The sequence below is a fragment of the Adiantum capillus-veneris genome, chromosome 29 (assembly GCF_014529385.1).
Source record: "Adiantum capillus-veneris isolate H3 chromosome 29, ASM1452938v2, whole genome shotgun sequence".
NCBI classification, from domain to species: domain Eukaryota; kingdom Viridiplantae; phylum Streptophyta; class Polypodiopsida; order Polypodiales; family Pteridaceae; genus Adiantum; species Adiantum capillus-veneris.
The window spans coordinates 114,497,740-114,522,343 of NC_140959.1; the positions used below are offsets into that span (position 1 = coordinate 114,497,740).

General features: G+C 46.0%; 1 protein-coding gene across 8 annotated transcripts in view; it reads right to left on the reverse strand.

Moving 5' to 3' along the window:
- LOC147419794 (uncharacterized) overlaps nt 1–24,604 on the reverse strand; it is a 111,887-nt gene that overhangs the window by 15,738 nt on the left and 71,545 nt on the right. For 3 of the 8 annotated variants that reach the window (XM_086506032.1, XM_086506026.1, XM_086506027.1), the window contains 2 exons: nt 8,139–8,236; nt 2,943–3,346 (listed from right to left, as the gene is read on the reverse strand). In XM_086506032.1, the coding sequence (XP_086362158.1) occupies nt 3,232–3,346; nt 8,139–8,236 (213 nt within the window). In that variant the 3' untranslated portion in view covers nt 2,943–3,231. Of the gene's footprint in view, nt 1–1,331; nt 1,735–2,942; nt 3,347–8,138; nt 8,237–24,604 lie in introns of those variants that run through there. The other 5 variants (XM_086506029.1, XM_086506028.1, XR_015187157.1 and 2 more) reach the window with 5 other exon arrangements.

A 24,604-nucleotide genomic window follows, 5' to 3' on the forward strand; every position in this document is an offset into this window, starting at 1 on the left:
AGTCAATGGATCAGCAGGACTTTCCGGAAACACAGAGGAGGTCTCTATGTGAGGGGAGTTGTTGAACAACTTCCTAGCCCCCTCTATCCCAGTAGCAGCTGCGATGAACTCCTCCAAAGTGGCGTCGGGCCGGAGACTCTCTTAGAGTTTTTGTTGAGAAGTTTTGGGAAGCGCCTTCTCCACCCACTTCTTCACCATGAATTCACCGGGTTGCTGAGGAAGCTTGGCAACCAGAGACTTGGTCTTAGTCATAAGCTCTGCAAAAGTCTCCTCTAGCTGGAGCACCATGTTGGCTAACTCATCCAACACCTTCTCCTGGTAGTCACCGGGCCTGAAAGCTGCACAGAACTGTTGCCTTAAGGCTTCACAAGTTGCAAAATGGTTCTCTGCAAACTGGCTGTACCATTTGTTTGCTAAGCCATCCAAGGTGGATGGAAAGAGTACCAAGTAAGCATCTACCCTGTTAAGACCACGTACAGAGAGATACAAACCTCCTTGCATGGTCGTCAGCATCTTCTGAAGAGAGTCCTTTGAATGTAGAGAACTTGATGTTTACCTTAGCCAAAACGCTAGCCAATGGCTCCATGGCCCCTTGTTGAGCCTGTAGCTCAGTAGCCTGTAGCAGAATAGGAGAGAGCTTTACTGGAGAAGGTGATCTGGAAGATGTGGAAGCGGATGAAGGAATGGGTGATGCACGTGGAGAGATAGGTGATGAGGTTGATGGACTTCTACTCGGTACCAAAGGTCGTCTTCTATTATAGTACTTCAGAGGGCTCAGTAGTGCGCTTTGACGCTCGACTGACCGCCTTGTATATGTCATGCAGTGACCACCAATCCAACCAACCTTCGGGCAAGAAAACCTTGAACTTGGCTGAAGACTGGTCTAGACTCTACTAGACCAGGCAAGTGACTAGACCAGGCTGGACCAGGGACGAGGAGGTCTAGACCAGGGACGAGGACAGGTTGGACCAGGGCGAGAGAGGACTAGACCAGTTGGACTAGGAGAGAGAGGACTAGACCAGTTGGACCACGCTATAGGAGAACAGTGCAAGGCAAGGTCAGCGAAGCTAGGCAAGGTAGGCGAAGCTAGATAAACCTAACTAGCTTCAAGATTTACACCTCACAGAGTGAGATTTCAGTTGAGGTCCCACCATGATCGCCAAAATGAGAGCACCTGTAGCGCGGATAATGTGTCGTGCTCTCTACAGTGGGTGATCCTCAGTGCAATGTGCGTGACAATCTCACTCAAACAACCAGAACAGAAAGGAAACAATAGACATCAACAGAGCTCACAAAGACACAACAGCACACCAGAACATATGACTCGACTATCTCAAAGACTGATACAGACTCTGGCGTGGCAGCACACTCTGCTCCAGCCAAGGACTCACAGGTACAATGGGGGCGTCGAGGCTCAGATGTGCAAGGATGGTGAAGATGTGCTCTGTGAATCAACTCACTCTAGACGACTACATACAAGATAATGCAACTGGCCCAAAACGACTACTCATATGTACAACCATAAAGAGCCACCAACGGCTCATAAATGTCCAGTCAGCTAAGTCTATCTCCAAACTGAGTGGTGGCGGTGACCTGGCCACGATGTCCACTAGACCACCGTCGGTACCCTGCCACGTGTCACTCCCCAGCCCAAAGGGTCCGTCCAGTGTGAACCAGACCAACCGTAACTAACTGTCCAACTGTCTGTCTGTCCTGTGAAGTGACACTGTAGACCTGCTACAGAGCTTCGTTGTTAGCGCCTTCTTTAGTACTTCAAGAGTGTGGCTAATTGACAATTACTAGTGATTCCGACTTCATGTCTTTAGTCTTTTTCAAGAAGAAGAAGAAGAAAATCAACATTAAGTGAAAACTCTAGCAACTAAGTGTTTTCATTTTCATTTCCTTTTTTTGCACATTTTCATGAAGGTCAAAAAAAGACATGTTCGCTTTGAAGCTTTCCCCCCTCAAAAAACCGTTGGATGTCGGCTAAAAACTAAGAGTTTTGGTATGTCATTGCTTCTTTTTTGATAGGGTCCTCTATCCTTTGAGCTATGTGAGCTAGACAGCCAAGCCAAAGCATCGTTTCATTTAGTAGCCGAAGCAACCTAGAATGGTTGCACATGCAAATATTTTGCATATATAAACAGTACATCCAAACCAAGAATTGGCAAGGCAACCATTCTAAAAATTACCAGCAGTGGACTTCGTTGTTACCACTCTTTAGTACTTCCAGAGTGTGGCTACTTGACGATTACTGGTGATTCCGACTTCATGTCTTTAGTCTTTTTCAAGAAGAAGAAGAAGAAGAAGATCAACATTACGTGAAAACTCTAGCAACTTAGTGTTTCATCACATCCTTGGCCCAAAGAAGTACAACAATGTATAATTAATTTATCCATTTAAGATGAACAAATATGTTAAGATCTTCTGTAGGAGGTAAAGTGGCATAGGTCTTCTGATAAGTGGAAGACACATACATGATAATGAAATGATTTGTCTCGTCATATGGATGCATGTAGCATAAACCTTCTTTCTCTCCTCTTTAAAAGGAACCTCAAAATGGGATCATTATCATCTATTAGGATGAGATGCTTTAATCTATCACTATGCTCGGATGGTGGGATCTACCGCAACGAAGTGAGGGCGGAGATGCGAGGTAAACCCGGTCGTCCGATTTTACTTTTTCTGTCCTAGTTTACTTCTGTCTCTCGAGGTTTACTTTATAGGTTTTTGTTTAGGCATTGGGAACACCAAAAGGCACGCAAGCGCGTGGATAGGGCATTGGGCTGCCATAGCGCAGGTTTCAGGTTCGAGTCCAGGGGGCAACCAACTATGTGGTGGACAATTTGTTTGACAGCCAATCTCCGCGAGGTCTGCGCGCTCAGTTCTTCGATGTCGATCCCATTTCGCGAGGTTCATTTAAGACCCCGTGGGAATTAGTGTTGAAACCCCCCCCCCCCCCCCCCAAAAAAAAAAAAAAAAAAGACCCAAAAACAGGCCATACAACAATGTTAAAGCTTGTGAACAGCTCTCCCTATCATTATAGATTCAAATGGCTCCAAAATTGTATGGAGGGTTTTCTTAGTGATCCTATACATTTACAGAGGAAGTGGCTATATTTGATTGCTTCACTCTCATACAACAATAAGCTGCCTCGCACCCTTTGTACAAAAAAATGTGGCATTGCAAATCAAACCATTCAAAGCTGTATTAAGTGATCTGCCCAAACCTTCAATTGAAAAGAAACTCTGCATTCTGATGTACAATGATAGTCCCAGCAGCAGGTCTCCTCTCGTCCTTTTGACTTCCAGATGAAAGAGGCGCCCTTTTAACATGTTGCAAGTTGCTGCAAAATAAGCAAATAATGAGCTTTTTAAAGGAATCCACAGCATGAACAACTCTTTGGCAATGACCCATTATAGCTCATGGTTTGACAAGTAAAGCATCCCCTTTTTAAATATCAGACTATGCCCATGAAGCAAAGCAGGAGTGATCATGAATGCATTGAGAACATGAAAAAGCATAGGCATGCCTGCACATGTAAACATCTGTTCTTCTAAAACACACTACTTTGTTAAAATCTGAGTGTCACGCAGATCAACTTCTAAATCAAAAATACTATCGAACCCAAAGAGCGTAGCTCAGTTGGTTGGGCCTTTGTGATGTAACCCCAAGTTTGAGGGTTTGAGCCCGTTTCATTTGGATCTGCTTAAGAGAGACCAAATTATGTTACTTTGCACCCACAGGCTCCAAAGTCGCTACCACTGACCAGGAGGGTGGAAAAGGGTTTGGGGGGTGTGGTTCACCATACACATGTTTGATGGAGGGGATTACTCCACTCAGGCAAGTTTTCCTCAAGGGATATTTCAGTGCTCATACATGCAGCCACCAATGTGGGACGTATGCTTTCAAGGCCCAAGAAATACTACATACTACAGAGGAGGAGAACCTCAACCGAGTCTCCGCAGACACAGACCACCCCACTGCCTATGGACGACATTTACTCAGATTGGGCTCCTAGCACCGTCTCGTTATATATAACGAGATGGCACTTTTGCCTACGTCTGGCGCTCTGACATGCATGCCACATAGAGCCGCAGAACGCGGCGATTGGGGGGGGGGGGGGGGGATTATAGTATGGCAACTCAAGAAGCTATACATTTCGTTAGCTCTTTCACAATCCCATCCATCCCCATCGGAGCCAACCATGCCTACTTGTCTTTCTTTCAATCGAGCCACCATCTCATACAAACCTACTCCACCCTCTACCATCCACTTTTTTTTTCCGAGAAAAAGATCCTTCTATTAGTTAATAAAACTGCCACCTCTACTAGAGAGGGCTACATCACCCATAAGGGGAGACTCCCAATGAAAAAACAGCATATGTACAATGAGGGCTAAATCAAGAGATGGGAGGAGGGAAAAGCCACACAGGTGGACGGTAGTGCCATCTGAGCTCACCCCAAACCATTGTGCAGAAAGGCCCGGGGCGCCAGAGTCGAAGGAATTAGAGCTGCCATGAAGTCTCTCGAAATGTCCCCTAAGAGTATGGATCAACTCCAGCCAAAAATCTCGAACAGTCTCCGCTGGTGGCACAAGGCGAGCCTCGAAGATGCGGAAGCAGCGGGCCCGCCAAATGAACCAGAGTGTCAAGCCATAGAGGAGCTCCCAACACACCTCTCTCCTTGCACCACTCTTGTGGGGTAAGCCTTGTAGCAAACTATAGTGTAGGTCGACCCCCCTATATCACTATCATCTTGCTGGTGGAGGATAGCTCAAACTGTAGTGCAGGACTCATGAGAGTGGACCAAGCAGCTGCCCCCCCAAGTGTATTGTCGTGCTATGGAAAGAGCTGGCATCAGCCGAAGGACCCGAAGCCAAACCTGTTGTGGCATAGGGCAGTCCCACAGACAGTGACGCTGACTCTCCAAAGGATCGTCACAACCTGCGCATGCTGCCGAAAGGCCACTATGTACTAGCCAGCTTCCCACTGTTGTAGCTCTATGTGCAACTAGCCACTGGAACAAACTGACTCGCCACGGCTGTCTGGCGTCCCACAACCTCGCCCAAAAGGCTGACAAGAACTCAGTTGTGAGACCCTCCTCCTGCTAATGAGGTGTTGCAGCAAGACGAGCCTCTCTCCGTGCTGCCAGTATGTGACGTCCCAATCGAACAGTGTACTGAAAGAAAGGGACCCCTGGATAGTCGGCTGAGGAGAAAGGGTCCCTCCGAAACCACCCTCCAGGATCCCATTGCACTCATGCCAGTGGCACTCAAGCTCTAAGCCACTGAAGCAAAAACTCCGTCCAAGGCTCCTCCCCTGGAAGCAGCCCTCTGATAACAACAATGGTAGGAAAAATTGCATGTATGCCACCAAGATAGAACGCACTATTCTGAGTCTTACATGTAGCGGCCAAGTAGACAATTCCCAATAGTGTAATTTAGACCTCAATTTATTCTCAACCCAATCCAATACTTTTACATTGTTAACTAACCAAGCCAACAAATATCTAAGATACCTCACAATTTGATGAGGCTTCACTATGTCACCTGACCATAATACAGAGTGCCAATCCACTTGATGCAACGGTAACAATTTAGATTTTCGAAAATTCACTTGCAAACTAGCCAAGCCATAAACATGTAGTGCTTCCATGATACATTGAACATCCTCAAGTCGATTTCTAGGGCAAAACATGGAGTCATCCGCATACGCTTGCGCCACAAAATGATCACGAGACGGCAATTCCAATCCATGTAAATGGCCAGATGTCGTTAAGGAGTCCATATACAACAACAGAACATGGGTCAGTGGCAGCAGTGCCCGGACACACATGTGGCAGCCGGTACGGACGCCCGAATAATGCACTGACTGGCTGACGTGGCAGTTGTACAGAATCTCGTAAATTGCGTTGGCCTGCTGACGTGACAGTGTGTAGAGATTCTCTGAATTTACGTTGACAGGCTGACGTGGCAATTGTACGGATACCTGCTTATTAGTGCTGGCCGATTTTGACCAGTTGCTTTTGGAGATCATTGCTTTTAAGTCCAAAAATCCGTACGTACTACCACGTCAGCAACTCAACGCATTTTGCAGAGATCCAGCCACGTCAGCAGTCAACGGATTTTGCCGAGATCTGTATGGCTCTGCTTTTGGGCATCCCTTGTAAGAATAAATAAGTCTTTTGGGCCTCATTATCAGAGCATCTGGACGCAGAGTCTGAGTGTGAGTTCCCGCGGACTCTTGTACTTTGCACACAGATTAATATAAAAAGAAATACCGAAAGGGGCGCCAATCTTTGGGGCCAATACCTCTTGGCACGGAACTACGCCGGGCAGTGTCGTCTTTTGTGATGTTTTAAAGTGAATCTCTGTTGTGTCACAATAGAATCTTGACTTGGGGTGTCCAAGTTTGCACAGATATTGGCACATAAAGACAAAAAGATAAAAGGTAAAATGATTAGGCAGTCCTTGGTTAAATTCAAGAACAATCCTGCATTGGATGCAAAGTGGATGGAGGAGCAGGACCTAGCAAATACTCCTCAGATTTTGGAACTTTACCTTGAAGCATTCGGTTTAGCATAGTCTAGAACCCCAATTTCAGCAAGGGTGAATCTAGTAAAGCGGGTTTACACAAGAGGGGAGTCACTCCGCTCCTTTGTGAATGGATTACCCGAATTTTGAATAGTCACTGATGTCCCCTTTGGATTTCAAGGATACTCATGGGCTGAGTAGTATTCTGCTAGATGAATTTATGACAGGAATTCTCGAAAATGAAAATGATTGATTTATACTTGACTTGTTTGAGTGCAGGAATTGAAAGACCGAATGACTGTAGCATTTCGGTCTCATATATCTCTATAGACATGATTGCAATAAGGATTTAGTTAATCGGGCATCCATGAGGTCCCGAATGGATCTAGATGCGATTACTAAATACGTTGCTGATTGATCATGGTCTGAGTTTGGAATGAATTTGTATATGATTTGTCATGTGATGTCAAGTGATGTCCTGTGATGTCCGGTGATGTGGCTGTCGTCTTGTACAAGTGCTAGATGTGTCGTGTCTAGTGCGTCGGTACTAACAGTCAGTGTCTACTAAGGCAGTTTATGGCCTCTGTCTGTTTTGCAGGCATAATCGAGGGCGATTACAATTCTTTCATGAGGGGGGTATGTCACAAGATGGTGACGTGGCAACAGTGCCCGGACACATACACATGTGGCAGCCAATACGAACGCTCGAATTATACGATGATGGCTGACGTGGCAACTGTACGGAATCCCGTAAATTGCATTGGCTTGCTGACGTGGCAGTGCGTACAGATTCCTTGAATTTACGCTGACATGCTTACGTGGCAGTTGTATGGAAACATGCTTTTTAGTGCTGGCAATTTTTACTGACAGATTTTGACCAGTTGCTTTTGGAGATCATTGCTTTTAAGTTTGAAGCTTTTTGGGGCTCTGCTTTTAGCATCCCTTGAAATGTTTATAAGTAACCCAAGGGGAGCTCACTTCTCAGAGCATCTGGACGCAGAGTCTGAGAGTTAGCACCCACGGGCTCATTGTACTTTGCTCAAAGATCAATATAAAAATAAATACCGAAAGGGACGCCAGTCTTTGGGGCCAATACCTCTTGGCACGGAACTACGCCGGGCCGTGTAGTCTCTTGTGAACTGTTTTGAAGTAAATCTTTGTTGTGTTGCGGTAGAATCTTAACTTGGGGTGTCCAAGTTTGTTACATCATCCGCATACGCTTGTGCCACAAAATGATCACGAGACGGCAATTCCAATCCATGTAAATGGCCAGGTGTCGTTAAGGAGTTCGGATACAAAAACAGAGGATGTGTAGCAATAACATACAACATAGCACTCAAAGGGCATCCTTGCCTGACCAATCTACCAAGATCCCATAACCAAGTCAGCTCACCATCAAGAACGACACACACACACATAGTAGGTAAACACTAAAAATCTGGTGTATACACATTCTACGTGTGACAAGTTCAAACAAGATGGAGAGTCCACTAGGTACACTAGAAAAGAGACACAATTCTCTGTCATTACTTGCAAACACATTAGAGGACAAAAATTAAACCATGTTGTTTTGAAGATTGTATGCATAAATGTGCAACTCATACCATGTTTGAAAATGATTGACTATGTCCTTAGAAACATTTGTTGCTCCAATGTTTTGGCGTCTTTTTGAAAATAGCGAAGTCCCTCCCAATTGAGAAGTCTACATTAGTAAAAGAGAGAAAGATTGATAAACACAAATTAGAATGGACGTTTTGCTTAACATGGTCAAAGGAAAACCAAGTACACCACTCTTACGCATTAGAAACACTCTCAAAAGAAAATTGCACTTCAAACATAAATTAATGTTATGCTAATTAAGATTCGAGAAACAATGATCGCTTAGCCCACCTGCTAATGTTGACCCATAGATTCTATTGAAAAGAAGGGTTTATGCTTCTTGGTAGCTTACAAAACAATCATGATTCATGGCACTAATCAGCCAAATCCAGATTAGCAATTGAGACTCGGTTTGGCCATAGTTGTATTCTATGCTTTTCTAATTTGGGCTCTTTGTGTCAACCATAGTCATATGGAATGCAAAACTGATCGTGGGAACGCGGAACTTGAACTAGCATAAATTTCCATTCCCTGTTATGACATACTCAAAAAGTGTGGCAAGCAACACGGACTAGAATAGAAAAAGGGAACGCAAAAGGAGGATCCCAAACATCATTTGATCATTGACTAATAACTGATGGCGTAGTATTGATGATAATGACGGACCAAACCCTAGCATTGACACGCCTCCACTACTTCACTCTCGTTGGATCCTTTGGCCTCTTGAAATAGCTACAAACAAAACCTCCAAGCTCGTATGAGTTGATCAATATCACTTGCCAAATAGCATAGTTCTTGCTATACAATTGCCAATCCGTAGGAAATGTGGGTACAAAAGGATTTTGATTGGTTGGTCTCGATCCTGGAAATAGAAATGCGATCAATCTCCTCACTCCTCGTCACATTTGGACCCATCCTCTGAAACATGCTTTGGTACTTCTTCATCAAAGATAGTATCCTTGTTTGAACCTTCATCGGTCTCCATGATTGAAGAATACTTGAAGATGTGAATTGGCTAGGACAATCAAAAGTGAAGAGGGTTCCCCAAATCAGCCCACATCACCACCAAATAATCCCCAAGAAGGTGAAAAATAGCAGCAACCAGCCTTACACTCCTCTTTGTCGAGAAAAATCAGCACCAAACACTTACACCAACCACCAATCCAACTCGAGAACACACTGTGGCTTAGTTATCTTCTTTCTTTTCCCCCTAAGCTCTTGAAACAAGCAAGTGGCCAAGACCTAGAGGTCCAAGGATAATGCTATTAGAGTTTCATCTCATGTCCACTGGTGGCTTCAGTATCTCTTAGGAGCATATTAGGGAGTGGGGGTTGTTTTGTGGCTGAAACCAGGTCTCGGCCCTATGATGGCACACTAAAAACACACTCTATATGACAATTCAAAAGATACAAAGGTGCCCAATAGAGTGCAGTGAAACACCATAGAAATTTTAGAATCTAGGCAAAGAATAAAATGAGGAGGCCAAAACATGGAGCCTCGGGAAAAAAAGGAGCCTTGAAGTCCGAAAAACCCAATCATACGTCAATCGGACTCGAACGCGTCCGGGAGTATGGTTCCTCGATAGAACGCGTCCGGAAAGAAAGATGGCCTAAATATGCCAAGAGTCATATTTAATCGTGTGCGGCTGATTATTTGGTGATGTGGTATTTTTCCCGGGCACCCCCCCATGTATGGGTCGTTGGGTATTTTGAGGGAGGTCGGGCATTGCCAGTGGGCCCTGCTATAGGGAGCAGAAGCCACCCCCAGTTGTATTTGTTCAATGTTGCATGACCAGTTTGCCAGCATTTGGGTCTCTCTCTCTCTCTCTCTCTCTCTCTCTCTCTCTCTCTCTCAAAGAAGTGGGGCTTGGTACCCTTTTGCATTACGTAATCAAAATTATACGCTCGAAGGCATTACAGCAGTCTGTAGGCATACAAGGATAATAGATTTGATAGTGAAAAAACCCCTATGATATTCAATGTTTACAAACCATAGGGAAAAAACTACCAATGATGCAAAGTTACAAAAGATGGGTGATACAACAAAAGCTAGGAGCAAGGGAGCGAGGGAAGAAAGTAACAGAGCGCTGAAGTAGAAACAGGCCACCCTGATGTCGAGAGGAGGCCGAAAACTCCACCAAAGAATCTCTGATAGCCAACTCCAAATCTCCAAGGCCGTATACGATGGCACATCCTAGCAGAAGAGACATCACCACCGCAAGAAAACTTTGCACCAAAAAATCGGGAGAGAGATGGCCTCTAGCCATCCTTGGCAATGATCAACAAGGCTATGACATTCTTCAACCTGCAAGCGGAAGCACTATATGGTGCAAATCTGAAGGCGAGGCAGAAACATCCCAGACCCACCAGCCCATACTCATCAAACCAATTCCAAACCTAAATCACCCATCAAACAGGAGAAAAAAAAAAAGAACAAGCAGTTAACAGGGAGAACAAACAAACATACATGCACATACACCTCAACCACAAGCGGTCATGCAGAACGCACTCACCCCAAGCACATGCAAATCCACAAGCACAAGCTTCACATACAAAAGAAACAAGGCACATACAAGTAAGCAAGTTGCAGGTACCAAGATGCACATCTCTCTAACAAATCTGCAAACTGTCTGATATCCATAAAACAGTTGGCCTCAACCATCATCTGCTCCTGTATGTTATCCTAAATAGCCTCCCTCGCCCAAAATGAGCCCTCATGTAAAACCTGTCCTCTGATTCTGATCATGGGAGCTTTCCTTGGACCAAGTAAAAAGTGACGTATTCCTGGCTGCTACAACAAACCATGTCAACACATAGTGGCCCACTCCTCAAATGATAGCGGAGCACTTCATACATGCTATAGATATGCTTGCACAGCTGCTTGCAGTAATGTTCAATGGAGCCATGTGTGGGGGTTTTCCAAATACTTGAAGCATGTCTACTATTGTGTCTATCTTCAAGGCAGGAGACCTCATGATATCGGAGAATTACCGTACTATCATGATTGGGCACACACTAGCTAGGTTGTATGCATCCATTCTTGAGCAGCGGTTGACTAGATGGGCACAGAGAGCAAGCATTCAAGCATCAGGCCAGGCAGGTTTCAAGAGAAGCTTTTCTACTCTTGATCATATATTGACACTCAGAGCTGTTATTGAGGAAAGAAGATCGCATGGTAGGAGTATTTACTATACCTTTGTGGATTTTTGCAAAGCATTTGATAGGGTTTCCAGAGCTCGATTGATGCAGAGACTACAGGAGATGGGAGTACCCAGATGTCACGATTGTGACTATTGCAGTATTACATACACTCCTAGTTGCAGATACGCAAAGTGCCATGCCAAGGAGAACCCCTACGCTTGGATGGCCACGACTCTTCGCTCAAGAGACATGCCTCTTCACCAAAAGCCACACTCCTTCGACGACTGGTCACACGGTTACGACTCTTCATCCAATAATTGCAGCTCTTCGCCGAAAGGATGTGTCTTTTCATCTAAAGTCACGTCTCTTCACCATGAGACGTGTCTTTTCATTTGTATCTCTTCGTCTCCAATATAAGGAGCCTATTGTACTCAATCTTCAAGCATTCATTCAATCAATCAAACACACATTCAGACTCTTGAGTCTCAGTTTGATCTTAAGTATGAAGTTTTAAGTCTTAATTATAGAATTAGGACCACTAATCCTCACAGTGGTATTAGAGCAAATTTTTTTCCCGAGACCCGAAGGTTGTGAGCCTCTCACCTTCGCAGCTACACTCTACCCACTTCCCGGGACTGCATGGAAGCAGAAGAAAGATGGTACATACGACCATATGAGGTAACTTGAATTTGTTTTTTTGTTCAATTCTACATATAAAAGAGAGAATACAGATATGTCTGTATGGCGTACCGGTGAATGTCTGTTGGTGACTCTTCGTGTGTCCCTTCCCTCGGGTGATACCTCTTAAACCCACACTCCCACCCAATCATGTGAAAGGGCACAGACCCGGCAGGCAACCACACCTTCGCCCATGCTCGCACCCTTTCCCCAAGGAGACGTACCCCTTAGCGCACCCCTTTGTGGGCTGAATTTCCGAAGTACCCGTCCCAGAACCTAGTTCAACACCTGTTCGAGTTCCCTTTGAGGCGTCATGAAACGAACCAGGAGATGGATCTCCCGACTACACAGACCGCCTACAGATACGCGTCGGACGAACCACCCGACCATAGCCACCATCCGGTAGCTCCCCCGTGCTAGGGCCAACGTCTGAGGACGTAGGTGTGCACCTGTAAGACCGAGCGTCCCATACCACCCGGCCTCACCTCCTCGAGGTGACCTCGCGCACTCCTAGCCTCGTGGGCTAACCACTGGCACTCTGCCAGTGGGGGTCGATAACTGCAAATGAGGCCTTGGCCTCCCTTTTATAATAATGGCTGGCCACACTAGCCGTGTTCACACTACGTCCGCCCGGACACTGGACGCCCATCCCGACGGCATCTGGGCTAGATCCCCTCTCCTGTGAGCGGGACATAACATACTTCCCCCCTTAAGAACCATTGATGTCCTCATCAATGAAGTGGGGATACTGAGCCTTCAAAGCTCTAACAGGTTCCCAAGTAGCAAACCTTTCAGATTGACCCTTCCATTTAATTAAGTACTCATCATAAGCCTTATGACGCGAATGACGGGTACGATGATCTAGAACTGCTTCTGGTTCTCGAGGAATATACTTAGTTTGCATATCTTGCCATATATTTTCCTCGATAGGCACAACAACGTCGGCTTCTCCCAATTTCACTTTAAGGCGGCTGACATGAAACACTGGATGTACACTAACATCCGAAGGAAGAGCCAGTTTGTAGGCAACTTGGCCAATTTTCTTTGTGAGGACCACAATATCTAGTTGAAAGCTTATAATGCTTTCCCGTTCGCATAGTCTTGGAATCCTTGGGTATCTTCAAATAGACCCATTGTCCCACATCTAGAGTCCTTGGAGATCTCTTTTGATTAGCATAAGTAGTGACTAGGTCACGAGCCGTTCTTATACTATCCTTGGCCAATTCGAGCATTTCCTGCATGTTATACAGGAAATCACGAGCTTGGTGTTCCTTGACTTTCTCTAAGCCAATAGCAATTGGGGATTTAGGCTCGAATCCATACATCAGCATGAATGGGCTAAATCCAATAGCAGAATGCTTGCTACTATTATAGACAAACTCTAACTGTGGAAGATACCTTTCCCAGTCAGATTGCCTATGAGAGACATAGGCTCTCAACATGTCCTCTAACGTCTGATTCATCCTCTCAGTTTGTCTGTCGGACTCAGGATGGTCAAAAGCCCACATACTCAACTTCCTCTGAAGATGAGCGAACACACCTCGCCAAAATCGGCCAGTGAACTTGGTATCTCAATCATTGACGATATCCTTTGGGAGACCATACAGCTTATAAAGCTGATCGACAAATAAAACCGCCAACTCATGGCTTTTTACTGTCGACTTCATTGATATAAACTTCGCCATTTTTGTGAGTCTATCGACCACAACCCAAATAGCATCATTGCCCCGACTAGTATTAGGCAAACCAACGATGAAGTCCATGGAAATACTCTGCCATTTGGCATCTGGGATTTCCAATGGGTGTAGCAGGCCAGCTTTCCTAAGGCGCTCTGCCTTATTGACCTGACACTGAGCGCATCTCACATAGCTCTCTATGTAAGAGCGTATTCTTGGCCAATAGAAATATCGCTTGACCAAAGCCAAAGTTCTTTGGACGCCTGGGTGCCCAACGCTAGGAACATCGTGGCATTCGCACAAAATCCTTTGTCGAATCTCATCGATTTTCGGCACGCACACTTTACCATTTTTGAACAATAGTCCACCTCTAATGGAATATTGTCGCTGTCTCGTCTCTCCAGGACGACTCACTTGGGTCTCGGGACCACCCAAGCCTGTATGCGAGTCATGCCCCGCTTCGACCTCGTTCCATATCTTGCCAAAATGGCCATCAGAACGACATAGCCCTCGGAGAGAGAGAGAGAAATCCGTCGAGATTTCAGCCATAGACAAGGCATTGACCTCAGGAATCCTGCTGAGCGCATCGGCAACTCGATTGCTAGATCCTTTTCTATAACGGATCTCAAAGTCAAACTCTTGCATAAGCTCAACCCATCTAGCCTTCCGGCCTCTGAGATCACCATGATCACAGATAGCGCAAGGAGTGATGATTTGTCCATGCAACAAATGTAGAGCCATACAAGTAATGCCGCTATTTCCTCAGGGCGTGGACTACGGCGTAAAGCTCTTTCTCATACGTTGGATAACACATCTCAGCGTCAGAAAGCTTCTTACTTTCAAACGCAACAGGAAGTCCATCCTGATATAATGCCGCACCAATAGCATAATCACTAGCATCCGTTTCAACCACAAACGGTTTGCTAGGATCCACAATGTGCAATATTGGCGCAATAGTCACCAAGTGCTTTAGTGTCCGAAAGCTCTCGTCGAGACGCTCATTCCAGACAACAGGGGGATTACCTTTACGATGAGGACCCGAAGTCTTTGGCCCTTTCACCCCTCCTTTCAAAAGTTGCATAAGCAGAGCAGCAACTAGAGTAATCCTTGATAAACTTGCGAAAGAATCCAGTAAAGCCTAAAAAGGACTTTACTTGGCATACATTCTTCAGAATGGGCCAATTTCGCACTCTATCCAATTTTTCAGGGTCAACGCGAATTCCATCGCGAGTAATGATGTGACCCAAGTACAGAAGCTCTTTCTTAAAGAATTCACACTTAGAAGCCTTAGCGTAAAGCTTCTCAGTTCTCAGTTCTTCGAGAACAGTGCGTATATGCACTAGGTGCTCAGACAAACTTCGGCTGTAGATCAAGATATCATCGAGAAATACAACAACGAAGTTGCCTAAAAATGGTCTCAGCAAATCATTCATCATCTGCTGGAACGTAGCTGGAGCATTGGTCAAACCAAAAGGCAAGACCAAAAACTCGTAGTGACCATAACGCGTATGGAAGCCTATCTTAGGAATATCTTCCAGTTTGATCCGTATCTGATGATAGCCTAATCGCAGGTCTATCTTCGTAAAATACAACGCTCCATGGAGCCGATCTATCAGATCGTCCATGCGCGGGAGCGGATACTTGTTCTTGACAGTGAGTTTATTCAACCCCTTGTAATCCACGCACAAGCGCATAGTATTATCCTTCTTTCGAGAGGGTAGCACTGGCGCTCCCCACGGAGATTTGCTAGGCCGAACAAAACCCCTGTCGAGATAATCCTTCAGCTGTCGCTGAATCTCGTCCTCCTCGGTTTTACTAAACCGATAGGGTTGTCTTGAGAAGGGCTGACTACCAGCCACCAATTCAATGCCATGATCTACTCCTCTCGAAGGTGGCAAGCCAGGAGGTAGATCATCAGGAAAAACATCCTTGAAATCAGTCATGATTTCTCGGATAAGATTGGATTCTCGGAATCCCCAAGTTCAATAGAAGAACATGAAACATTTTTACAAAATTCAGTGACAGAAGTACCAAGCACTAATGAATCAAACCAAGCAGATGGTACACATCGATAAAAGTCAACATCAGAAGACTTTATTTCTTTATACATTTCCAAAGCAGTAACAACTGGTATTGCAAAACCATTATTTACAGACTTCTGATTACAAAGCGACACAGATACATGAGGCATGTTCTGCTTAACAAAAACAAGAGAGTGATGTACATAGTCTATATACAATGAGTCTTGTTTATCATAAAACCATGGAATTCCTAAAATAACATCTGCTCTGTCCAGGCGCATGATGTGGAAATCCAGGTTCTCTTTGTAATCAGCCAGCTCGAGCGACAAGTCTGGAACCATCCGATTCCATACATCCGTATCCACGCCACAAGCCATCTTCACACGATACTCATGGTCACTGTCCCGCGTCCGCAGGCTCAGTTTCTGCACCAATTTTGCATCCACAAAATTGTGTGAGCTTCCATTATCAAGGAGTACGGTCACGTCGTGACCATTGATCTTCCCAGGGAAACGGAGAAGATCGTGCTTATCAAACACTTTGGTGCTAAAAGTACAATTAGTGCATGAACTGTGCACTAAATGATGGATTTCAACTTGAACAACATCAGAGTTACCTGAGATCTCGTGAATCTGAACCGAAGGACGGCCTTGCGGTTTCTGCGTCTTCTTCTTCTTGGGACAATTCTTGATTTGGTGACCCGTCTGGCCACATCCGAAGCAAACCCACTTCTTCATTGCATCAGCAACTGAAGCATTTCTGGCTTTCTTCTTCTCCTGAGAAGATCTCGGCGGTGATTTTGACTTATGCTGGAATCGGGGTCGCTTCCTCGAAGCACCCTCACCGGATTGATGGTCTGCAATTCTTTTCTTCTCATAATTTGCTCCATTTATCAAATGGAACGTCCTGGCCTTTGCCACTGCATCCTTGATATCAGTCGGGGCTTTGTCCTTAATTAAGGCCCAACGGTAGTCCTCATGCAATCCCAGCAGATACATGTGCACAGCGTGCGTAGAATCCACCTTGCAGAAGGTGAGCGTCTCTTTGAAAGCTATCTTATACTTATCAAAAGACAAAATTTTCATCGAAAGACTCTGCAGTTTGGCATAAGCTTTCAAAGGGTCCATTTTGGCGAAATCCCTCTTGAATTTCACACAAAAGTCAGCCCACGTCGTAGGCTTCTCTGTCATGTCACACCACCAGGTAAGCGCCTTACTGCGCAGATAGAGAGGAATCGTCTGAATCCTCCGCTCATCATGCTCCCCATGGAGATCAACGTATGTGCTCCACTGGTGCAGCCAGTTATTTATGGCCAGTTCCGTACACTCCTCTTCGCCTGAGAAATTCGTAGTTTTGTACGGAATCGTGGCAGTCGGACTACCCTGTGAACGCCCAAAAGCAACAATCTGCATCCGCAATTGCTAAAGATGGGTTTCGCCCTCGGAAATACGCGCAGTCGTCAACTGAGTCATATTTTCGAGAGTAGAAAGTCGGGAACTGAGCCCTTGTACGACCCCTTCGAGAGAGGCCAAGCGAAGGTTCATCTGAACATTTGCGTTTTCCAGAGCGGTGACACGTTGGTCGAAACTCTGGAAAGTACTTGTAATCCTATGTGTAGAGAGCATGCGTGAATGGAATTTGGATATTACCTGGCGCGTCGTCACGTTGCACATGTGAGCTGGAGGAATCCATGGCAAAGTGCGTGAAAACTGGAATTTTCACACGAAACCGGGCCTTTTCTGTACTTTTCGGTCGCGAAAAAGTGAAGTTCGAGGAGCTCCACGCGTCGGCGTGAGCATCTGAAGGCGAGCAGGTGATGGCGGGAGCGCGGGAGCGCGAGCAGGTGAGAGAGAGGAAGCGCGAGAGAGAAGCAGAAGACTTGAGAAATGAGTTCTCTGTAAGCTCTACAAATGTATGTAAGTGAGTTTTTAATGAGGTACAGGTTTCATACCTATTTTTTTTAAAACCCAAAATGTCCAGACCATACTTTAAAAAAACTCAAGTGACCAAGTCACTCACTTTTAAAAACAGTCCGTGGTCATGTATTAACACAAGGCAGCGTAAAAAAAAACAACTCCAACGCTGGCTGAAAGAAAAAATCGTGCGCTACTGTAGCTTGTAGATGCCGCGTGGAAAAAAAAACACCCGTGCACCCAACGTGGGTGCGTGTGTTCACCACGCTAATGAGCGCCCAGTCGGAGCCAGCTGTCATGCAAGAAAAAGCCACGCTGGCTTCTCTAGCGACCCCTTCCTTGTGCAGGCACTCACGCTGCAAACTCCTCTAGAGAGAGGTAATTCTTTCTCTCTCTCTCTCTCTCTCTCTCTCTCTCTCTCTCTCTCTCTCTCTCTCTCTCTCTCTCTCTCTCTCTCTCTCTCTCTCTCCCTCTCTCCTACTCTCCTATGGTAGTGGAGGCACTATTCCAAACTGTGGGATATCTTCACAGATTGAGAGACATGAGAGCAAACAGACTACCTCGCCTTGCTCTAGAGGCGTCTCGAGAGCTAGCAGACTCAGGAGATCAGAGGTCATGGTATGCTAGTGTGACTAGGTGGCTTCAAACTTATGGTTACTCTATGGACAGATTGCCTCCTTCACAGTATGATCCAGATGCACCACGCCAGGTCCTCTCACACACTGAGAGGAACACAGTCATCAGGTATGAGCTCATACAGAGATACACAGAGCAGACCTGGAATACACCTTCGCGGCCACTGGCCACGAAGATGGCATACTACAGAGACCACTTCCTCACGCTCACTGAGCATGGGTTCATACAGCGGCCTAGATACATGGACATATATCTACCGCATGGCACGAGGGTGGCCATTGGACAGCTCAGAGTATCATCACATCAGCTAGAGATAGAGAGTGGCAGAGCAGCCCACATCCCACGAGAGGCCAGGCTATGCAGATTGTGCAGACAGGAGGTAGAGTGTGAGAGACACTTCTTGTGCAGATGTCCCCACTATGCTGAGATCAGATCACGATACCCCATCCTGTTTGATAGACCGAGAGTTTCACTACAGTCAGTGATGACATCATTGGATCAAAGGCTGCTGGGGAGATTCTTGATACAGATGCACCAACACAGAGAGCGAGCCCTTGAGATGGGGGAGGGTAGAGCTGAGGACAGAGAGCTGAGGACAGACAGCCACAGCTCACGGATTACTTCCAGGCTCTAGCACCTACACAGACGCAGCCACAGCCACCCACATACCAGGGGATGACTCTAGCACGAGCTAGACGGAGACCACGGCTACCAGGATATCGCTCTCGAGCATCCCAGAGACATAGGAGAGAGGTTCAGGCCATCAGGGCACGACATGCAGCCCACATTCAAAGCAGAGCAGAGCAGACGCTTGACCTAGCTCACATAGCTAGACTCATCACATCAGGCTCGCAGATGTATAAGATACTACACCCTACCCTCACCACTGGCTGGAGCTGACTCACCCACATACACCCTACACCCTCCTCCCTCCTATCACAGTTGTATATTCTATCATGTATACTGGATGTTTTGTTATTACCCGGTCACACTACATTTTGTACACAGGATGCTTTGTTATTACCCGGTCACACACCCTATTGTATATACCGGATGTTCGATTATTACCCGGTCACACCCCACATTTTTGTTACTTTGCACGCACACAGGATATCCAGCGGATATATACTTTGTACATTGATTTGTCTCATAGGCCAGTTCTCTTTGGCCTTTTGAAGACGTAAATAAAATCTTTCTCTCTCTCTCTCTCTCTCTCTCTCTCTCTCTCTCTCTCTCTCTCTATGTGTACACACCACATACAGAAGAGGAGCAGAGAGAAACATTAGAACTTTTATTCACTGACTTTAGAGTAAATTCAGCAAATTAATGAGAGGTTTACTAATTTTCATCGAAAACCAGCAGAAGCAATAAAAACCCATCAATTCTCAACACTTTCACCTGCCAATTTGCTGATTTTCATTAAAAATCAGCAACTGAACACTATTTTCTTGCCTGCAAACATGCTTTCGAGAAGAAAAGTAAGTAATTTCAGCAAATTAATCACTAAAAATTACGCGAACTCGAGGTTCCCGGACTCAAACCGATCCGTAGGTGTGCACACTGTCCTTCGTGCACCCAAGCCGGCTCTGATACCATGAAACAAACGAGGAGATGGATCTCCCGGCTACACAGACCGCCTACTGATACGCGTCGGACGAACCACCCGACCATAGCCACCATCCGGCACCTCCCCCGTGCTCGGGCCAACGTCCGAGGACGTAGGCGTGCACCTGTAAGACCGAGAGTCCCATACCACCCGGCCTCACCTCCTCGAGGTGACCTCGCGCACTCCTAGCCTCGCGGGCTAACCACTGGCACTCTGCCAATGGGGGTCGATAACTGCAAATGAGGCCTTGGCCTCCCTTTTATAATAATGGCCGGCCACACTAGCCGTGTTTACACTACGTCCGCCCGGACACTGGACGCCCATCCCGACGGCATCTGGGCTAGATCCCCTCTCCTGTGAGCGCGACATAACACGTAACCATGCCGAATTCTCAGGACGTAGGTGGTCAATCTGACGATGCCCTTACTCTTATCAAGGAACGGATGGCCTGTAAGGTGCAACGGATGTGAATGTTTAACTTTGCTCAAGATGAGTGCTCCAAATTGTGCTCAAGGTTCCTTTTACATACGGAAGGGAGAGCCTTCCATTCCTTTAGTGACAGAGTGCAAATGATCACAAACAAAGTGGCAAACACTATGAATGAAGGTACTGAGACTGAGAGATAGAAAGAGAAGAATACGACGCCAGACTGTTGTCAAACCCTCCTCCGAAGGCCCAACTCTCTATGGCGAGAGCGGTCTACTATTGATTGCACAAATCTCTACAATGCTTGGAGTTGCCGACAATGTCGACGACAATGAGGACCACGACGAGACGGCTGAAATCTGAAAACGCTAATGGCTGAAATCTGCAAATCTTTATCTGCTGAATTCTAACTCTATGTCTGTGATGATGTCGATGGCGACGATGCGACGACGACGCGCTGAAAACGCAGATGCTGAAATCTGCATTTTTCGGGCTGAAACTGCAAGCTTCGATGGATCTGACCGTGCGGCGAGGATCTGATGCGGGAAGGTGAGATCTGCAAGGTTCAGGACTTCTACTGCGGTGTCTGACTGCTGAAAACTGAAAACGCTGGTGCTTCTGATGATCTTGTCGCGATGAATCTGCAAAACGCCAAGGGCTGATCTGCAAACCAAAAACGCTAGGGCTGAATTTGGGGCTGCTGCAAAAACGCTAGGCTTTTGCTGGGTCTGCTAATGTCGGGCTTGATCTCCAATTGCAAACACTCGGCTGAATCTGCACCTGTAGAAAACGCTGGCTATTCTTGGCTGAAAACCCTGAGTCTTCTTCTCGCGGGGGGGGGTCTTGCTTGAGAAGGTGCACTGTGGATGTCATGTCCCTTCTGCCTCTTCTGCCAGAAAGTGCTAGCGCTAGGTTTTCTTATATACATCCTGACTCAATTTGCCCTGTCCAGTTTCCCAACAAAAGTAACTTAAAAATAATAAGTGAAAATTGGCTAAAATAGGGAAAATAGGTCTATGCACTGTAAAAATGCTCCTGATGGCTTCTGACTGAAATCTGATGATCATGCTGTGTGCAACCAGAGGATATGCATCTACTCTAAGTGCCTGGACATGCACAGTCTGCGAATAGACTCACAAAATACTTCACTTTGAAAAGGAGGGGATGTCACGTGCACATCTAACCCTATGTGTACGTGGACAAGCTACTTCATGACAGGGGTTCAATTAGCGTAGCTTAGGAAGTGTTTTGGCACACTCTGATTCGTGGGTCATGCGATACTTGAACTTCATAAAGGTCTGCAACGCATGCTTCTTTGAGTCGCGTTGCAAAAATCATGTGTGTCATGCTTTGAAAAAGAAGAGATTGAGAGAGTCTCCTTCTCCGGATTCTTTTCAATCTTCGCCTGCACATTAGAAATCAGAGATGAAGAATGAACAACTTGCTCTCCACGAATGACAATGGGAGAGTTATTTTTGGCATTGAAAGTGAACGTATTTTCCGCCTAATCAATAAGAGGGTTATGCTCACGAAACCATCGAATGCCCAAAAGCATATCACATCCTGAAAGAGGAGAGACTACAAATTTTCTGCGGAAGGACGCTTGTTGAACAGAGAACAAAACATCAAGGTTCTCTTGCGTGATGAGAGAGTCCATACCGAGAGAGAAGCCTGACACCTCGAAGGTAATGTCTTGCTAACCTCCAAGCGGGCTCTTTCGACAAGAGTCACTAATGATTAATCAAATCATGCATACTGCTTGGGTCAAACAATATGACAAAACGCTGACCCTTCACATGACCATAACACTTAATGAGAGACTCATCAATGGGAGGATCATGAGAAACTTGGGTCACACTTGTCTTCTCATTTATTGCATTGACAGAGGAAGTGGGTTCTGTGGATTCTTTGAATTCATTAGATTCAAGCTTAGAACATGTCCTTTTTATGTGACCCTTGATGTGACAATGAAAACAACGATCTTCCTTAGAATAAATGCTTTGTTCCTCCAACGTGATGTATCCTCCTAAAATTCCTTTTTCTGCCTTTTCATATGGAGTGAGCTTAGGTTTAGCAATTGTGTTAGCTTTACCCTTAGGTTCATGTGGAGAGTTCTTTTCTGAGAGACTATTGGAAGATTGATTAGAAGAGTTACCGTTCTTACCATTCTTACCGTTCTTAGGGTTCTCAGACGTCTAAGAGGTACTTGTGGAAGTCTTGTTTTCCTTATGCTTTCCCATGTTGTGCTTCATCTCCTGTGCGAGAGCAATCACTACCGCCTTGTTGAGAGGGTAGAGGACTTCGACATCAAACCTGATATAGTCGAACCCAAAAATAAAAGCCTCCTTACGCTCATCATCCGATTTGCATAATTGGATGCCGAGCTGCAAAACACGATTTGAGAAAAACATAACTAGCATACCATTTTTCTTGAGACTCCGCCAATCGTCTTTCAACCGTGCTAGGTATTGTGGTGGCATAAACCGAGCGTTGAGCTTGTCTTGGAAGTCGGCCCAATTGAAGGAAAGGGGCGTGCCTTCCTCGGCTTCCTCTAGGTGCGCGGTCAACTGTGCTTCTTGCCATGCGTGGTACCAATTAATGGCATCACCGGCAAGGTACATAGCTGCCGTCAAAACCTTGCTATTTCCTGTCTTCTCAGTTGTCGCAAAATAAGCATTAAATTGACGCAACCAAGAATGAATAATCGTAGCATCCATCTTACCATCATACTCACTAAACGTGATCTTTTCTGTGACGGGGTTGTTGGAGTCCGAATCTCTGCCTGCGTCACTTGATGAACCACCAACATCTTTGGTCGGCTCGGGTTTCGAGGTAAGAGCCTGTCGGACCAACTCTTGCATGCATAGGTCTCTCTGCACCTCACGCTCTGCCTCCAAGGCCGCTCGTCAGTCTTCGGCCGCCAAGCACGCTCACGCTTCAAGGCAACCTTTCTTTCTTTGCGCGTGTCGCACTCCCGTTCCAAGGCAACGTGATTTGCTTCTTGTTGTGCCATCATGTCCATCATCGACTTGACCAAAGCTTCCATAGGATTTGGTGCAAACCGTGGCGTAGATGGGGAAAGGAGAGGGTCGGAAAAACTTCCTGGTGAGAAAAATTATTCTTCACCTTCTTCATGCTCATCACCTTCATGCAAAGTATCCATTCCGCTTCGGGTGATGACCATACACTGAGATCTTTGGTTCTTAGGTTCACAAGGAACTTCAATTCTTGTGGGTCTTGGGTTCTTGGGTTCTTGAGGGTCTTGAGGGTCTTGGGGTTCTTGAGGTTCTTGAGGTTCTTCTTTCCTTGCAATGTGTGTTAGAGAAGGATCTTCTCTTTACCCGAGCTCTTCCCTTTTCCGCGGGCGCACCCCTTGGCGGCCTTGCGCTCACACTAAGGTTGCTCTTTCCCACCTCACGTCGATTGGCCGGCCACTAAGTGCACGGTCCGCTCTCAATGAGTGAAAAGAGAAGCAAGGGGAGGCTGGACAAGCCCTTCTTTCTTTGGTCTCCTATCACTCTTCAAAACACGATTAGGAATCGACACGCCCAAGTGGACTTGGTTTATGTGCGACCGCAACAAGCAAAAAAAATTCTTGTGGTTCTTCCCTTGAGTGATACAAAACACTGCAAAAGCTCTGATACAAATGTAAGGTGCAACGGATGTGAACGTTGAACTTTGCTCAAGATGAGTGCTCCGAATTGTGCTCAAGGTTCCTTTTACTTACGGAAGGGAGAGCCTTCCGTTCCTTTAGTGAGAGAGTGCAAATGATCACAAACAAAGTGGCAAACACTATGAATGAAGGTACTGAGACTGAGAGATAGAGAGAGAAGAATACGACACCAGAATGTTGTCAAACCCTCCTCCGAAGGCCCCACTCTCTATGGCGAGAACAGTCTACTATTGATTGCACAATGCTTGGACTTGCCGACGATGTCGACGACAATGAGGACCACAACGAGACGGCTGAAATCTGAAAACGCTAATGGCTGAAATCTGCAAATCTTTATCTGTTGAATTCTGACTCTATGTCGGTGATGGTGTCGATGGCAACGATGTGACGATGACGCGCTGAAAACGCAGATGCTGAAATTTGCATTTTCCGGGCTGAAACTGCAAACTTCGATGGATCTGACTGTGCGACGAGGATCTGCTGCGGGAAGGTGAGATCTGCGAGGTTCGGGACTTCTACTACAGTGTCTGACTGCTGAAAACTGAAAACGTTGGTGCTTCTGATGATCTTGTCGCGATGAATCTGCAAAACGCTAGGGGCTGATCTGCAAACCAAAAATGCTAGGGTGAATTTGGGGCTGCTGCAAAAACGCTAGGCTTCTACTGGGTCTGCTAATGTCCGGCTTGATCTGCAACTGCAAAC